We start from the raw sequence: 18,459 nt of genomic DNA, 5'->3' as shown, positions 1-18,459 counted from the left end.
AGTTAATACCTACTTAATTGATTACCTACTCTATACATCTAAACAGTCTTCTCGTCTGTCTGTTCATATATCAACCTATTTTTGAGCGAGGAAAGGAGAAAAGCATCTAATGACTTTTACCATGAAGTGGACTCTTCCTGACTAACAAACAACACATGTCATACAAAATATTTTTCATGTTACACAGTTTGTGCATAGTTATCAAGAATAAGAGTGGGTACCAAAATACAAATTGATCTGTCGTCACGATACTTTTTTACCTCGAGACCGCGGGTGAAGCCGCTTGCGGAAGTTAGTCATTAAACCACACTCTAATCTACTTTGACTCAGTGTAGAATAACACAGACTACAATTGTATAAATTATAGGCATTTTTTCATAACCGTATCATACATTTCGTAAAGACTAAGACTTTGGAGTTCGGTTGCAAAAAAAAACAGTATAAACGTATTGTCGTTGTAAAAACCGACGTTTGTGATAATATAAACTACAGTGCAGAATAGTACAGTATTATTAAAATTGCTTGTGAAATACCTACCTTTATTACGTAGACAGAGAATCCTACTTTATTGCGACTTTGCGAGTAACTTATCTATTGTTTCTATCACGTCTGTCAGTGTCAGGTCAGACTGTCATTCATTTGTAATGTTGACGGTTGGAAGGCTGGACGCTTGACGCTAGACGTAAATAAACACAAACTGTTTGATAACAATGATGTGGTTGTCGTAATATTTATTTTATGAATTGACTGAGTGCCTGTTAGTGCCGTATTTATAGTGTTTCTCTGAGTGAACAAACTAATTAATATTTGGCTAAATAGCTAGATGAAACATGAAACCGACGAAAAAAACTGAGTCACAATTTGTGTGCAAACCCCTAGACAGTTACAGAGAAATATTGCTGTTTTTGGAAAACCCACCGCCTTGGCGAACCTTGTGTCAAGAAATGACGCCACACAGTGACTATTTAATACGAAATATAGAGATTAATAATAAAGATTCTTGGTCCCTTGAGCGACCGGAAATATTCTGTCATTTCGACCCAGACTTAGATGATGTGAAACGATACGAATCTAAAAGTTTGCCAAAAACTTTAGTATGCCATGATATGGCCAATGGATATCACGATGACTGGTATGTAATTAAAGAATAGTTTCTCATTATGAATTATAATAGCTAGAACTACTTTCGTGCAGATTCACTCTCTGCTGGGCCCCTATTAGTCGTAGCGTGATGTGCATGCATTTGTATAGTCTTTAATAAATGGACTATCTACCAAAAATAATTTAATAATTATTCAAACCTGTAGTTTGGGAGATTAGCACATTGAAACCAACTGTAGCTTAGCTTAATATATTTTACTTTAATGCATTTTAGTTTGGAAGAACATAATAAAATAGTTGAGTAAGTGATAGAGCTGTAGTGGCATCTGTACCAAGGGATGCAACTTTATATTTTGTTGGACCGCTCCGTATGCAACAATATTTTTTTATCAACTTTCATAATGTGAAACAGTAAGCTTTAGGTAATATATTGTAAGTAAATTGAAACTTGCAAATGTAAATAATAGTACCCGGCCAATGGCCATGCAAACAAAAATAAATAACAAAAAGTTTTGAAATATTTCAGTGTGATAGAGGGCACAAATAAATTTGATGCATACACATTCTACAACTGGGCAGGCATTGACATATTCTGCTACTTCAGCCACCACCTGATTACAATACCTCCGGTGGGATGGATCAACGTGGGCCATGCACATGGTGTCAAAGTCATTGGTGGGTTACCTTACTTAATGTTACATACCAAGGAAATATATCATTTCACCAGACAGTCCCGCTTGTAACTACCTATTTTTGTATTATAGTATGTAATTATTAAAATTTCTTCATATAACTAATATTTTTTCTGTAGTTTTGGTTATTAATTAGATTGGGTATGTTGCAGTTGCAGCTAAAGAATTATATATATATTTTTTTTATGAAACATATTACCTGATGGTTAGTAATCGCCGCCGCCCATGGACACTTGAAACACCAGAGGCGTTACAAGTGCGTTGCCGGCTTTTTGAAAGTTAGGAATTTAAGGGTTGTTGTTCGGGAATCGGGGATGGGGAAGATTGGGAAGGGGGGACTTGGGCCTCCGGTAACCTCACTCACACAACGAAACACAACGTAAGCGTTGTTTCACGTAGGTTTTCTGTGAGGCCGTGGTATCACTCCGGTCGAGCCGGCCCATTCGTGCTGAAGCATGGCTCTCCCACACTTCGTAATATATTCAATATAAATCATTTTCACATGAAGTGAAAGTGTACCGTAAAATGTGGCAACTTGACCATATCTCATAACAAAAAACGAAATATATTTTTAACCATAACATGCATAGAAACAAAACTATTTGTTTGTAGTACATTTAGCTCAATTTACCATAATCATTATTCTATACAAACACTTATTTTAGCTTGTAGAATAGAATAAACAACATAGGTAAAGATTTCAATTTTTTGGCAACTTTACCTACGTGCCGTATTCATCATTGCACATTGAAGAGTTATTGAGGTAAAGATGGCTTAACCTAGGATTATTTCTGAATATGAGGGAATCAATAAATATAATGGCTATTCAGACAGTAGGTAAAGTTGCCACAGGGTTCATTGTAATTTACATACAAATTATTTGTAATGCTCAGGGTTGTCAAAAAACGAGAAAGCTTTTTTTATGAAATATGTATTCTATAAAATTCAATTAAACTAAACTCAATTCTAAAATGTAAAGTATGTATTTATGTTTAATACTGTGAAATTAGGCTTCAAAATAATGTTTAATCTTCACCATCTCCATAGCAAATTTTCAACTCTTCCATATAATTTTTATATTGCCTAGCTCCGAGTTTTCTGCGGTTTTGTTTCGTGGGGGCCATTTTGGCTCTGAAACAAAAGGTATTAAATAAAACTAAAGCTCACATGCGCACAGACCCAATATAACTTATCATCCAGGATATTCACAATTTTGCTATGAAATTTAGGTATTCGAAAATGGTTACATAGACACAAACAAGAAACAAACACTAACTTATGCTTCATATAGTGCCAACCTTAGCTGCAGGTAAAGTTGCCACAAAGCAATCAGTGGCAACTTTACCTAACCTGTGCCAACATTACCAAAGCAATTATTTATCAATAAATTAAAATTAAGAAAAAGCAATTGCTGACATTACAACAGTAATCCCAACTATAATATACATACAATATCAAAATTTCACTCACCTGTCACTAATAATTAGGGCTATGTAAGCACAATTTAGCAACAACTTACTTCTAGCACATTCTCACACAGTACACTGTGACAGCCATTACTGACATAATAGCAGTCTTGCGTCAACGCAAAATATGATAAATATTTCCTTTCAATGTCTAAAACATACTACTATTACAAAATAGGATTCTAGTTGGTAGATTTTTCAGATAAATGAGTTTATACTGAATACCTATAGTATGGTAAAGTTACCAAGGGTTCGGTAAAGTTGCCATGTTTTACTGGTATAATATGTGAAACTCAAATATTTATGTAGTCACAACATAGTTCAGTATTATCTAATGGATGTCCCCCCTGATATTATGATGGGAACTTCTGTATGGACACTGGCCTGCATTGTAAAAAGAGTAGTACTGTGTATTAGCTTATTGCTTACTGTTACAGTCAGTTTCACATCATGAAACAGTTAATGTTATGAAAGTCCAGAAACGCATGTAAGACACATTGTAATATAATTTATTTGTAAAAAATATAATTTGCTACTGATTAATTATGTCAATCTATTATTATTATATCATTTTTCATGATTGTGCTGTCCTCCGATAAATTCAACTTTTGCCTGGAACCTTTGTGCCAAATTAATTAATTAGTATGGTCTATTTGATTATCTATTATTTCCATTAAGGATCGAGCAGTATTTACGAGGTATACGCTCAATGGTAATTGCTAAAGATTATGTTCCTCACCAGGCACCATCATCACGGAGTGGGGAGATGGTATCACATTTTGGGACGAAGTGTTGTCTTCAGAGACAAAGTACCAGGATATGGCCAGTGCCCTCGTTGCTATTGCCAAAACCCTTAAGTTTGATGGGTACCTTCTAAATGTTGAAAACAAGGTATTTTTTTATATTTTTTTGTTATTATGGATTACGGTGGCAACTTGGCAAGCGAGTAGATGGTAATCAATCGGCCACCTATGAACACTACAAGAGAAGTAATTAGCGCGTTACCGGCCTTTAATTTTAATTTGAAAACACTGTCGGCAGCTACTGATGTTATTAGACCGGCAGAGACTTAGTTTTAGACCACTAAAACGATGATTCGTAATGTAAGTATGAGCTGTTGGCTGAGTGAGCCTGCGTATGCGCAGGTCTCGCAACCGGACACGCTGCTGCAGTTCGTGAAGTACTTGCACCGCATGTTGCACGCCGAGCTGCCGCACGCCACGCTGCTGTGGTACGACAGCGTCACCGTCTCCGGGACACTCAACTGGCAGAACAAACTTAACGAGAAGAATATGTAAGTATCCGGTCCCAGTCCAAATACTTTGATTTCAATATCAAGCATCAAGGATCTAGCCATGTTCATTGTTGTTGCACTCCAGTAGTGAGTTGACCGATAAGGCAGCGATACTAGCGCCGCACCCAGCTGTCGACACGCGCTGCGAGTCATGCTACACAATCAATCACCTGCGATGAGCCGGTGGATACATTTCGCAATACTGGTACCTTATCTAAGATGCGGCTAACTATGTACAAATACTTAACTACCTATAATAATGAAAGTGGAATCGGTATACTGTGTAGGTAAATCATGAGTTTATACATTTAAGTTCTTGTTCGTTCTACTTTTTATTTATGTCTAATATCACACACATCAACAGCCTAGGGCCCACTGGCGGTGGCATTAACTACCACGGTCGCTTGCTTAATGCGGGGTAGCGACTGTGGTAGCGATTTCAAATTTATATTTAGGCCAGGTTTCCTCACTGTGTTTTTCTTCACCGTTTGTCAGTGGCGTCTAAATAATCTTACAAAGTATGTATAACTTGGAAAAAGTCGCATTGGTACTTGCTGTCGGCAGGTTTCGAACCTACACCCTCATGCATGAGAAGTGCACGTTTTCTACCTCTGGGCCCCCAGGACGTGTTATCATAAAAATCATCTATATCAAATCGGACTAGTAGTTTCGGAGATTAGTCTGTTTGTCTATCTGTATGTTCAAGCATCATGCAAAAACTGCCGGTCCGATTACGATGAAACTTGGTATAATTATACTTTAATGTACTGGCCATCACAATGGGTTATACACTTGTAGCCCGAAAAAGTATATACACTAAAAAACAAACTTAATTATGCGGCTTGATCCCTAGATACGATTTCTACCAAACGCAAGTAGTATGTTTGTCGAAAATTGGCTTGTCTTTGACTTCATTGGGCTAATACCTACATTGATATAGGTATGTGCAGACCTACAGATTCGTACAGTAGGCACAAATGCGCGAGGGAAGGATCCGATCGCAGTGAGTAGGACATAAAGTAACGCAGTTGACTGCGTAGGGCATTCTTCGAGGCGTGCGACGGACTGTTCACGAACTACTCGTGGACGAAGGAGGACGTGGCGGCGAGCGTGGCGGCGGCCGGCAGCCGCGTCACCGACCTCTACATCGGCATCGACGTCTGGGGACGGAACTTCTTCGGCGGCGGACAGTTTAACACGCAGGAGGTACTACCTGCCGCATATACTTCATTCATACCTACTTTGTGTGTTCAGAGTTCTAATCATATATTAGTATAGTTGTTATTGACTAATTATTATGTTATCGGCTTACACGCGTAACTGTTTGACGAGGAACTCGTCTAGTTTCAAGCCTTGCTAGAGGCTCATATTCATACTGATAATGAATAATTAATTTAGTATGTCTCACGACAATAGGGTAGATGACTAATTTTTATTTTAATGTCCGTCTTGTAGATTATTTAAAAATATTAGACACGTATTTTTTATTTTCTTACGGAAACAAATACTTTCGAAGATATATCCATTTTAAATATCGCGTGACGTCACTTTAGAGTACGTTTTATACTCTATAGTGACGTAGTTAGCTCCCACTCCTAAACTTTGATTCGTTTTATCTAAGTATTGTTATCTTATATGACAAAATAAAAAAATACGTGTCTAATATTTTTTATTACCTAACTGACGGACTAATTAGATTTTAATTTTCATACCCTGTCATCATCCCTATTATAATAAAATAATAGTAAATCGTTATTGATTGTTTGCAATCAGTGCTCAAGTTTAATTTGTGCTGGCATCTTAGCGCTTCAAGAATGTTTGGTGTTGCTCACATAGCCGGTGACGGTAAAACATGTCGTTGACTCCATGTAACCCACCGACGGCAGGCCGTGAAAGTGGTGCACGCGGCGGGCTGCTCGCTGGCGGTGTTCGCGCCGGCCTGGACGCACGAGGCGCTGGGCGCCGAGCACGCCAGCGCCGAGCAGGCGGCCGCCCAGCAGGCGTCCAGCCAGCAGGCGGGCGCCCAGCATGCAGGCGCCCAGCAGGCAGGCGCCCAGCAGCCGCCCGCGCAGGCGGCGGGCGCAGCCCACGGACCCCGGCCGCGTGGCCATGGGCGAGGACATGGAGCTGTACGCCAAGGTGGAGCTGCGCGAGCGCGCGCTGTGGGGCAGCCTGTGGCCGTTCCTCAACACGCGCGTGCCCAACCAGCTGCCCTTCCAGACCTCCTTCTGCAGGGGACTGGGGAAGAAGCGCTACTTGTATGGCGAGGTATGTTGTCTACTCGATGCGCGACGTGTGTACAGTGTCTCTGCTCTGTCTCTAACTATTAAACAATGCATTGCACCCCCAAACCCAGTCGTAGAGATAATAGCAAGTCCCTGTTTGTATAGGAGAGCCATATCTCAGCAATGGCCGCTGCCGTATGAGTCTCTCACGTGGTACCATGTGGCAGGTGCTGAGCCCCTCGCCGTGGTACAACCTGCGCCACCAGCAGTACCAGCCCAACGCCGCGCACGGCCCGCACGGGTACATACTGACCCCGCTCGAGAACCTGGCGCACGTCCACCACGCGGTGCAGTACAAGGACAAGAAGGGCATCATCCGCATCCGCAACTCGTTCCAGCAGAGCCGGCACTCGCTGCACGCCATCAAGGACACGCAGCCCGCCGCCAGCGCCAGCCGCGACGACGTCGACGGCGCCGCGCCCTCCGACACCGACTCCCGGCAGAGCAGGGCGCTGGCGTCCTTGAAGAATATGTTCCGGCCGAGAACCTTGCCGATAGCCAGCGACGAAGGCGGCAGCCCCACGGCCAGCCGCGCCGCGGACGCGCAGCCGGACGCGGGGCCCGCCGACACCAACGCGCTGTCCATGCTCACCACGTCCGTGAACCTGCGCCTGGGCGCGGCCGACAAGCTGCGCTACGGGCTGGCGCGCGTGCGCGGCGAGCAGCCGTGCCTGGAGCTGTACCTGCGCGACGCCTTCTCGGGCGGCGCGTGCCTGCGCGTCAACCCGTCCGACGAGCTGTGCGCCGAGCACCGCGTGACGCGCCTGCTGCACTGCGACTGGGCGTGCGACGCCGCGCTCATCTTCTGCGTGGTCACCAAGCGGCTGGCCGCCTTCCCCGACCAGAGCCTCAACGTGAAGCTGTACATGAAGAACGCGGGCGGCCAGGACCTGGTGGTGGTGCTGACGGGGCGCGAGGTGGCGGCGGGCGGCGCGCTGGGCGCGGGCGCGGCGGGCCTGCACCACGTGTACCCGCTGCCCACGGCCAGCGAGGCCGTGCTGCGCCGCCTGCGCACCTACCTGCTGCTGCAGCAGCCCGGCTTCTACGTGCCCATCGACAACCTGTTCGGCTGGACCGTGCGGTACGTATCTCCCGGTAGGCCGGCAGACTGGCCGGCCGAGCGGCCGACTGGCCTGGCGGACTCGTCTGCACGATTGGTGCAGTGGCTGGGCTACCGGCTGCCACGCAACGTGTAGCGGGTTCGATTCCCGCACGTTATGGAACAATTCTTTGTGTGGTCCACAAATTGTTGTTCGGGTTTGGGTGTCATGTGTATGTGAACTTGTGCGACACGACACAGGAGAAAAACCTAGTGTGGGGCGACGTAAAAACATAAAACTAAGATTGTCGCCGACGGGTGCCGCAGGTACTACGAGGTGGAGGTGCCGGGCGCGCGCGTGACGTCGGTGAACCTGCGCACCGCCATGGAGCAGGGCGGCATCCTGCTGGGACACTTCGCGGTCTGTCGCAAGCTGTGAGTACTTGCTGTAATGTGATCGTGTTGTTCGGACAGAGCTACAGTTGGAAGAAGACTTTTGAAAATACGGTTAAACTTGCAAGGAGCAAGTCCGTTCTGAGCGCTCACGACCGCGACGGCTACGACAACCTGTGTGTCGCGCAGTGTCGTGTACATTCACTAATGCCTACAGTTAGTAAATATATTACGTATTGCTGAGTTTTACTCTTGTCCTTTAATGAACTGGTTTTCTCTCGATAGAAAAGAACTACAGACGTATGAAAAGCTTGTTTAACAATGGATGGCCGCTGTCTACCAGATACAGAATGTAATTTGTATGAACGGCCATACATGTGTGTTGGGTACTTTATAACAGTGCTCTAGAATTATATTTTAATTACGTTTTTTGATATATTTATTATCGTCTTTTGTTCGTTTTTAATGAAGGGTTATTTTAATAGGGGTTGGGGTCTTTTGTATTCACGGTCTCTTACGTAGATCGCCCTTTGAAAGCATTTGGTTAGGTGTTATCAGACTATTGTTCATGTGTTAGTGTGGAACTTTGGTACGGAGTATAAAGTATGGGTGTCCTCGCGTTGTACTGTCTTGTTTTGTCGGTAGGAACGCCGAAGGCAGTAGCAACGGCGCATAGGACGGCGCGGACGGCGCGGACGGCGCGGCTCATCAAGACACGCGCATTTCTGACAACTTGCATGCTACTTATAGTAACCCAATATTTTACGTACTTACATGTTACACGCGGACGCGGTGTATAAGTATATCAATTATACAACGATATAATAAATATATGTTAATCATTATATTTTATCCAAACTGTACAATTAAATACTTTTCAATACAAACAACTTTGTTTGCTTTCGTCCGAACAATGATAACGTCGACTTGTTATCTGCATCGATTTATGAGTATTCAGGAAAACAAGACAATGTTGCAGGCAGCAAGTCCTTGATCTCTCGGTAGCGAGCACTATCGGTCAGGTTGGAGTGGGCGCTGACATAAAGGTGTTATGTAAAACTGAGATAATCTGATGGCCTGATTAGTGCGCTGATACGCGTCCGCCGCGTCGTGCCCCGCCATATATGTACCGCCGCGCTGTCGCGCAGTCCGCACGGCGCGTGTTGCTGTACCGCTGGCGACAGGCGACAGGCGACGGCGTTACTGGTGAGTTTATATTTTATTGTCTCTAATTGATTTTCTATGACAATTTGTTTAGTCGTTTACTTATAATAGCTTGAGTATAGTATATTCACTTCTGTCATAGCTGCCTACTCATAATATACATGAATGGATATAGGTATAGGTACATACTTCTCGTCAGTCTAAGGTTCGATCCCCGAGTCGAGAAAAGCATTCGGCGAGATGTATTATCTGGCCTGGCATCCCAGTTGGTTTTACAGCACTTGAATAGTTTGTACCCTCAATCCTATCATTGTATACTGACATGGCAGTAACCTCGGTTAGTGTAGCCAGCCAGCTACGTAGACAGTACTGCCAGGGTCGTGGCTCCAGCGCGGAGCAAGCGTTGAAACGTAATCCAGGAGACATTTGGTGATTTTCTATCGTTGCCAAAAAAGGTAGGTATTGAATATGTAAGTAGGTGTCTGATGCACTTGTTCTTATTTGTTCTTGAATAGTTTGTACGTGTCGGATGTTTAGCTCGTTCCTCGTACACTGTACTCAGCGTGAAGGCCAACATTTTGTTTTTACGAAACCCTTGAATCAGCTTGATTATCTACCCGTGTACATAGTAGGTACTCGCCTGCTGTTAGGTAAGTAGGTCACTTGTACAAAAAGTGGTAATGTGTGACTACTGACGCCATCGTCTAGGATGCATTGACCCCTGGAGGACGCTGAACAGGTAATAACCCGCGGCTTGACTCATCTCTCACGTACTTATATATTTAAATAATAAACTCGCCGAATCTATTTGCGTTTTTAAGTCAGTTTATAAGCAGTGGTCGGAAACGGAGCGATCATTTAGTGTTGAACACCGCGGCGCGGCGGGCGCGGCCAGTGCACACACCACAGGTACCTACTGCCACTACCTATAGGTTCGGTTATTTAATACTAGCTTCTGACCGGGTCTTCGCCCCTGTTCTCATCATTAAAAATAGTCCATGTGCTATTTCAGACCATAACTGACAGTAACAGTAGGTATCGCGGACAATTGCGATACCTAGCGAGATTGTGAATGTGTAAAAACTTTTATGTGGGCATCCAGAAAGTAATCTGAAAGTTCACATAATATTTATTATGAGTCGATGTCCCCAACTTCAAAAATTGGGGGCCAAACGTCAAAAAACCGACTTTTAGTGTTTTCCAATATAATTGCAAATTTTATTTATTAGTTACAACTATATATTTAGAATTAAATGCTTTACGACTTGTTTATTTTTTTATATAAGTACGTAGAATAGTTTTTGAGATTTAAATTTGAAATTAGCTCATTGAAGTGATACGTTAATGTAAAATTATAAATAATTTCGATTTGTTATTAAAAAGACATTATAATTTAATTTTTGTTACATTAATGAACCGATCTACGAATTAAATAAATATTTTTTTCCTGTAATTCAAAAAGTCATTAAGTATCTCCTGTTCTTTAATTACATTTTAACTGTATTCTCTTTACCGGTAATTACATTTTAACTAAAAAGTAATTTAGTAGGTACCTACATCTTGTTTAAAATCTGTAAACTCTGATCTAGCTAATGCGGATGTACTTGTCGTAGCATTTAAAGAAGAAAACTGCCCGGTACAAAGAATATTTCATAGTGGGTTGCAATTTGCGTTAGCGGTGTATAATGCTCCAAAGTCTGTATGTAGATAATATCGATCATCTTCGTTATGCAAAATACGTCAAGTTGACAAAGCCCAATAAACCTGCAGTTATCAAATATCCCGCCAACAAGGGAACTCACCAACATTTTATCGTAACGAAGTTTCACATTCATAATATTAAGCCACATTTGGTTTGCTACTTTTTGATGTGATACCCATGTACTGTAAGGTTGCTTCAGTTGAGGGAAACCCACACGGAAAACCGTTGTGGAACAAGTGCGCTCCCATTGTTTCGCCGTGGGAGTCACTGTCACTGGACATCTAAAGGCCTAATCCTTCGCCCATCTTCAAATCATAAAAGGCCGGCAAGCGGTAACGTAGGTACTTGTGACTTCGCTGGTGTAGTGGGTGGCCATGGCCATTAGTCGTAGGAAACCGGAGCAAGTGTGATCGTTTACCGCCAAAAAAAAAACGGGAGAAATTACTGTCAACCTTCTTATGTTAATTGTATTGTACGATTCTCATTATGGTACCCGCTATGGTTTACGCATACATAGGTAGGTAGGTAGATATTTTATCACAATTGATTTAATTTCATTGAAGGTATTCAAAACATGAACCATTTTGTAGAAATAATGTTAAATACTGTGGGTATTCCTAATCCCTAGTTACAATAATTGAATACTGCGTCAGTTACGCGTCTGTCTCCAATCCAGCATGTCTTGTAGGCGCGCCAGACAGTGTCGGGACAAATATAAAGATGGAAACAAAGTTACTTGTGCTGCTAAGGTGAGGCTGCATGCTTAGCTACTTTATCTACAAATTGCAGGATCGATGACACGGTACAAGATTGTAGTTTTTATATCGGGCGATATAAAATATCAACTCGTTACTGCGCACACAGATTACATATAGGAAATGTGGAGTAAAAATACAAAATATATAAGTAAGTGTTTAGTGTTAAATAGCAACTGTTACCATACAGCCCGGCTGTCACTGTGTAAACTGGGACATGTACACATCGAGCCGGTAATAAACAGCCGGTAGGTAAAGAATTACATTAATATAATAACAATGTACAAATGTAAATTGTGTACATACATACATATAAAAAAAGTAGTAGAGGGTGTCACCAGACTGACATTAACCCAAATATCTGATTAAATAAATATTCTGTCTGTCTGTATGTTCAAGCACAACCGACAAACGACCAATAGTACCGAGATACATTTGGAACAGGGGTAAGTTGTGGTCTGGAATAACTCCGGGGACGCGGACGAATCTGACATCAATATTTATCCTAAGATTTAGATGTCTGTCACATGGATCTTATAAGCAAACATACCAAGTAGTGACAACTGCGGATATTACAATTCGATTCAATTTATATGCGAGTCTGTCTAACTAGACCAGCCCACTACGCAGGAGATATTATAGTGCACAAGTGTGTGCGCACACAGGTGCACTCTCTGTTCCCTCACTCAGGACCCGATGGGACGGCAGACCGACACAATCGGAGAGAGGTGAGGCGCCGGACCAACGACTTTCCGAGGCACGGGGGGAGATACCGCAGAACTTCCTCATTTCGGCCTTATTACAAGCATTTTCCTTATTAAATATAATCACTACTTTGTTTTGCCCCACGCGGGAATCGAACCTACGGCACGTTGCGCAGCAGCCAGTCACTCAGCCACTGCGCCAACCGTGCAGTGCTTGCCAGTAATACATTAACATGGTTCAAATTAATCGATGATACCAAAACAAGTTTTTTATCGTTGTAGGAGTGGAGCAACAACCGCCGGTGGAGCTATCTCATCGAGGACGCAGGTCGGTGCCGCACTCACATACTTACTAACATATTATAATGTAGCTACAATATTCATTACATGTGTTCTTATAACAATAATAACATCCAATATTCTAACTAGGTGTTGGGGGTGATGTTTAGTTACAAGGTCTCTTAGTACTTCTAGTTGGTAGTCATTCAAATTTGTATTGAAGTGTTAATTTTAAAGAACTTGCCGTCGTATTAAGTAGTGTATTTATGCAGTAAACTGTAGATGCATAATAATATCTCTGTTTACGGCATCGAGTCGAGTTGTCAGATATTATTTATCAAAATGAAAGTGAGTGAGCTCCTAATTTCTGAGGAAATGACCTTCACATAGTTACTTACACGTGTAGGTACCTGGCACCTGTGTATACAAGGAGGCAAATACTACGTAGATACACGAGTTCATCTCAAGTTCGCGCGGTCAGTCTAAATCGTTGCGGTTCAAGGCCGCAGCACAATAATGTATTATTAGTATTTACGACAATTTACATAGAGTTGAATATTGAAAAACACCTTGATAGATATTTAATTTACAAGTTCATTGCAAAAACCAGTGTTTTTAAACTTTGATCTTTAATGTTTAGGTATTATACTTATTTGGCAGAGGTGAGGTCAGTTGGACTTTTTACATTTTATATGTAGTTATTGCATAACAACGTGCGTATTCAGGTAGTTTAGCTTTGATGGTGATTAGAAATGAATGTGAAAATAATTGTTTCTTCTTTCTTTCTTTAATCAAACATTGCTCCACTTGGATTTTCTTCTGTGTCATGGGTGCGTAATCATACGAGTTTGTGGATCGCACAAAGGGTTACTTCGGGCGGGACTCGAACCTGCTACACGTTACGTAGCGGCCGGTGCCCAGCCACCGCACTAACCGTGCAGTCAAATTGGTTACTATATATTGGATCGAATAGACTCGACATATAGAACAGCATAAAGTACACGGTGTGGTTGGTTCGTTGCAGACAACATGTGCTACGCCGTGGGCGGGTGCGCCGGCGCAGGTCCCGCGGCCACATACGTGGCTGCGGCGCTGCAGTTCTTCGCTGCGTCCCAGTGCCTCTTGCAAGAGTCGTATCCGCGACAGGCGCATGTCACAAGTACGTACAATTATTGAACAACTCTCTTAGGATCTACATTTTTCTCCAAATTTATTTCTGATGCGAGTCAACTGGCCTTCCGCCAGTTAAAGTAGTAGAAAAGAAAACTATAAATATTTGTATTGTGATTCAGATGGGTCCCGGTACGACTTCATCGTAGTGGGCGGAGGCACGGCGGGCTCGGCGCTGGCGGCGCGGCTGGCTGAGGAGGACCGCTTCAGTGTGCTGCTGCTGGAAGCAGGGCCCAACCCTCCCGAGGAGAGCATTGTGGGTGCACACGCACATAACACACACTTGAAATTATTGTGGACATAAATTCAATATTCAATTTCTTTTGTAATCAAATTTCAGATACCAGGCTTAAGACAAACCTTGAAAGAAACGCCCTACGACTGGAACTTCACCACCATTGACGACGGGGTCACGAGCCAGGCGCTGGCGGACCACGTGCAGCGACAGCCGCGGGGCAAGATGCTGGGCGGCAGCGGCTCGCTCAACGACATGGTGTACGCGCGGGGCCACCCCGAGGACTACTACGAGTGGGCCGACATCGCGGGCGACGTCTGGAACTGGACCAACGTGCTGGACTACTTCAAGCGGACGGAGCACATGACGGACGCCAATATCGTGCACAACGAGGAGCTCATGCAGTACCACGGCACTGGAGGAGCCATCGAGGTGTCGGGGGCGCACTACCCAGGCAGCCCCAACAGCAAGCTGATGGAAGCTTTCCAAGAGTTGGGCTTTGCCGCGGTGGACGACATGACGTACCCGTACAAGCTAGGAGTCGGCAAGTTCTCCCACACCATCAGGGCCGGCCGCAGGGACAGCTCGCTGACTGCTATGCTAAACAAAGTCAAATCCGGTAAGCTGCACGTAAAGAAGAATACATTTGCGACGAGAATTTTGTTCGAAGGGAACAAGGCGGTCGGGGTCCGCGCCGACTCGGACGGAAGAGAGTTATTTGTTTACGCGAACAACGAAGTGATCGTATCCGCCGGCACGTTCAACACGCCCAAGTTGTTGCTACTGTCGGGCGTGGGCCCCAGCGATGTTCTCAACCAGTTCGGCATAGATGTCGTGCAGGACCTGCCCGTGGGACAGGGTCTGCAGGACCACGTCATGTTCTTAAACTTTATGAGTGCTGAACGCGGAACTTGTAAGATGAACGACAGCGACGGTTACTTTAACGTGATCAAGTACCTGTACAACGGGTCCGGCTCGTTGTCTTACTCCGACAGTATCGGCGCGTACCTGCCTCAGAAGGACAGAGCGGCCCACGTGCCGTACTTCGCCATCTACCCGTCGTGCGTGCCGGCCGGACAACTGACCAGCGGCCAGTGCACGCGGGGCCTCGGGTTCACGAGCGACATTTGTGACAAGTTGCAGAAGGAGAACGAGTTACGCGAGCTGATAGTGGCCGCCGTGGTGCTGCTGAAGCCGCAGTCCCGCGGTAACGTCACGCTGCAGTCTCTGCACCCGGGCGACGACCCCGCCATTTATTCTGGCACTTTTGACGATGAAGCTGACATGGAAGGGTTCCCGGAGGCCATCGAGAAAACGTTATCCCTGGTGAACACGACATACTTTAGAAAGCTGGACGCGCGGGTGGTGGACCTCACCCCGGAGAGCTGCCGCGGGCTGCAGGAGGCGCGGCGCACGCGCTGCTCGCTGCGCGCGCTGGCGCTGGCGGCGTGGCACGCCGTGGGCACGGCGCGGCTGGGCGCGGTGCTGGACGCGGAGCTGCGCGTGCGCGGGCTGCGCGGGCTGCGCGTGGCCGACGCCAGCGTCATGCCCACCATGGTGCGCGGGAACACCAACGCGCCCGTCGTCATGATCGCGGAGATGGCCGCCGACTTCATCAGGAATCAATACGGACTCGAGTAACTTTTGTATACAACACTTGTAGAGGATTAGGAGGGAGGAGATATACGTACGTAGGTACCGCCCGCAACTGACGTAAGTCATTATTATTTGACGAAGTTTAATTAACATTTGTATAGTATGTAACTATGTAGTTAAATGACAAAATGAGCAGTAGTTATTCTACTTTGTATTTTAGAAAATTATTTGACATGGCCATTGTTGAAACAAAAATATTAATTTTAATTTAGCAATTTACTAGTGTAAGTACTGCAAGTACCTGTATTGTATAATTCATATACATGTTTAGTGTTGTGACGATACTTTAGTACCTGTGTATAATTAATCCCACCCAAAACATAAATGTGAAAGGCTGCCAAGTTCGATAATATTGGAATGCTTCGCCTATAAAAGAAGTGAGATCTAAATAAGTACCAAGTTCCATACACAGACCTCAGTTAAAAATGATATAACAAGTTGGCAAGTTTTCACACACTTTGTTATAAACCTACTAAACGCAAAGAGTCAAGTATATAATTTTCTATTAAAACTTGCCAAGTTATATCATTTTTAACTGAGGTCTGTGTATGGAACTTGGTACTTATTTAGATCTCACTTCTTTTATAGGCGAAGCATTCCAATATTATCGAACTTGGCAGCCTTTCACATTTATGTTTTGGGTGGGATTTCATTTATTTTTGTAAGGTTTATTTTCTTTTTTTCTTATTTTACTTTACTTTAACTAAATACAAACCTTCGTAACGAATTTTAGGTCGGTACGACCATTGGAAGATATAGATAATTTTTTTGTTTTAGTTCCTTAGGGGTATGAATTTACACCTTCATTATTTTTAAAACCGACTCACACTTGGCCATTTTCAGATTTTTTCCTTTACATTGACCTAAAGACCTACCTCCATGCCAAATTTCAAGTCAATACGACCATTGGAAGTGGTCTAGGTTTTTGATGAGTGAGTCAGTCAGTGAGTGTATAGTAAAAATAGCGATTTTCTGACGTCAATATCTCAAGACCTACAATAGGTACATTAATGAAATTTTGTATTTTAGATAAGTAAGTAGATCTCGACAGATACTAGAAATTTCATATGCGTAGATAAAATAGATTTTGAGTTATAGGTGGGTCGAACTTGGCCCGAAATGGTTCGTGTAATATAACCCACGGCCGGTGTGTCGGTTTTTTTGCTCGAACTTGGCGGACACACTGCCGTGTGTCTAGATGAATGTTGAGATAGTATCGAGTGACGGTAATTTTAGTTTACACCCAGCGGCCTGCGGTGCACAGCTGCACGGAGGCTGCAGGCGCTGGTGTCCCAGCTACGATATAATGGTACCTGCCCCTCCATGTGTTAATGATAAGATGACAGTAGTGAGAGTAGATAGCGACAGTACTTGCCGATATTTCTAAGTTTACAAGGAAGCTTAATACGTACCGGCGCAGCGCTACGACTTTGCTAACAACATTGTACAAGGCGCCACCCGCAGCTCGGTACCCGCGCAGATTCTGTAAAGTGATGACAACCGAGTAGTTACTGTGACACATACTCGGCCCACGAACACCAGAGTAACTGAGTGACGACGTGGCGACGACAGTATTGCTGCAGTAACGACTGCACTGTACCGGTCTGTGTGTGGGTGCGACGTAAACACAGAGTTGTGCCTGTGCGCATTCTGCATTCCTATTACTTCTAATAAATATTTTCGATGAAATGAAATATAACATTATTATTGTACTTAATTCTAATAAATCGCGTGTTACTAACTGTGCGTGGTTTTTACTCACATTGTCCATCTTCCCCTGTTGCGCGTCTACTCCTTGTGTAAACTATACTTAGTTTTGGTTTTGCCTAAATACAAATAAGGCTGTGTAGTTGTGTAGACATCAGACTATGACACTACCTAAAACATGGTTACGGTATGGCCCCGTTCCTAGACTGTTTCAGCAGTCAAGTTGCCTATTCTAATTTTTATCCTGAACGAGTGTAGGAGCCATGCTTCGGCACGAATGGGCCGGCTCGACCGGAGTGATACCACGGCCTCACAGAAAACCGACGTGAAACAACGCTTGCATTGTGTTTCGTTGTGTGAGTGAGGTTACCGGAGGCCCAATTCCCGAACAACAACCCTTAAATTCCTAACCCCCAAAAAGCTGATAACGCACTTGTAACGCCTCTGGTGTTTCAAGTGTCCATGGGCGGCGGCGATTGCTTACAATCAGGTGATACGAATTTTTCATAAAAAGAAAAACGAAAATTGGAATTTTCCGATTTTATTATGAGCAGCACCAGTTAGACACTTGGCAGTTGGGTCGGCAGGCGACCCGCCAGGCTCTCATTCTATTTGTTATTCTCACTTCGAACAGCTCTCTAATTAAGAATATTCAAATGGGATTACGTTACAATCTAATTGTTACACACTAGGAAGGTTATCGTTTCTCCCCAACTAAGGTGCGGGAATGCACCGCGACGTAACGTTAACGTAATCTAACGCGTTATGATGTGATATGAATGGCTGATGTGATGATGCCATGACATATTGCAGGTAG

At 43.9% G+C, this 18,459-nt stretch overlaps 2 protein-coding genes across 6 annotated transcripts; both read left to right on the top strand.

Moving 5' to 3' along the window:
• The first annotated feature begins 446 nt into the window (after positions 1-446).
• LOC118264433 (uncharacterized) lies at positions 447-9,160 on the top strand. 2 transcript variants are annotated; one of them, XM_050704791.1, is made up of 10 exons: positions 447-1,132; positions 1,628-1,776; positions 4,002-4,150; positions 4,405-4,553; positions 5,594-5,759; positions 6,440-6,553; positions 6,672-6,821; positions 7,006-7,919; positions 8,205-8,312; positions 8,916-9,160. In XM_050704791.1, exons 1-10 carry the CDS (start codon positions 831-833, stop codon positions 8,944-8,946), a joined length of 2,232 nt encoding a protein of 743 aa, XP_050560748.1. In that variant the 5' UTR covers positions 447-830; the 3' UTR covers positions 8,947-9,160. The 2 variants fall into 2 exon arrangements, with proteins under 2 accessions (XP_050560748.1, XP_035432825.2); XM_035576932.2 differs by having other exon boundaries at positions 448-1,132; positions 6,440-6,821.
• A 160-nt stretch (positions 9,161-9,320) lies between these two features.
• On the top strand, positions 9,321-16,224 carry LOC118264434 (ecdysone oxidase). Of its 4 annotated transcripts, none has more exons than XM_035576933.2 (5): positions 9,321-9,476; positions 12,878-12,923; positions 13,899-14,033; positions 14,167-14,300; positions 14,385-16,224. In XM_035576933.2, exons 3-5 carry the CDS (start codon positions 13,904-13,906, stop codon positions 15,918-15,920), a joined length of 1,800 nt encoding a protein of 599 aa, XP_035432826.2. In that variant the 5' UTR covers positions 9,321-9,476; positions 12,878-12,923; positions 13,899-13,903; the 3' UTR covers positions 15,921-16,224. The 4 variants fall into 4 exon arrangements, with proteins under 4 accessions (XP_035432826.2, XP_035432828.2, XP_035432827.2 ...); XM_035576935.2 differs by lacking the exon at positions 9,321-9,476 and adding an exon at positions 9,567-10,343; XM_035576934.2 differs by lacking the exon at positions 9,321-9,476 and adding an exon at positions 10,960-11,885.
• Positions 16,225-18,459: the final 2,235 nt, after the last annotated feature.

The sequence above is a fragment of the Spodoptera frugiperda genome, chromosome 26 (assembly GCF_023101765.2).
Source record: "Spodoptera frugiperda isolate SF20-4 chromosome 26, AGI-APGP_CSIRO_Sfru_2.0, whole genome shotgun sequence".
Classification (NCBI taxonomy): Eukaryota; Metazoa; Arthropoda; class Insecta; order Lepidoptera; family Noctuidae; genus Spodoptera; species Spodoptera frugiperda.
This window is presented reverse-complemented; position numbering and strand designations above follow the sequence as displayed.

Bases quoted from the DNA above. Each gene is read 5' to 3' on its own strand.
- LOC118264433 (XM_035576932.2), top strand. From the start codon at position 831: ATGAAACCGACGAAAAAAACTGAGTCACAATTTGTGTGCAAACCCCTA. The intron at 4,151-4,404 runs GTATTTTTTTAT...GCGTATGCGCAG, and splicing joins TTCTAAATGTTGAAAACAAG to GTCTCGCAACCGGACACGCT. The intron at 6,822-7,005 runs GTATGTTGTCTA...ACCATGTGGCAG, and splicing joins AGCGCTACTTGTATGGCGAG to GTGCTGAGCCCCTCGCCGTG.
- LOC118264434 (XM_035576934.2), top strand. From the start codon at position 11,814: ATGTCTTGTAGGCGCGCCAGACAGTGTCGGGACAAATATAAAGATGGA. The intron at 12,924-13,898 runs GTCGGTGCCGCA...GGTTCGTTGCAG, and splicing joins CTATCTCATCGAGGACGCAG to ACAACATGTGCTACGCCGTG. The intron at 14,301-14,384 runs GTGGGTGCACAC...ATCAAATTTCAG, and splicing joins ACCCTCCCGAGGAGAGCATT to ATACCAGGCTTAAGACAAAC.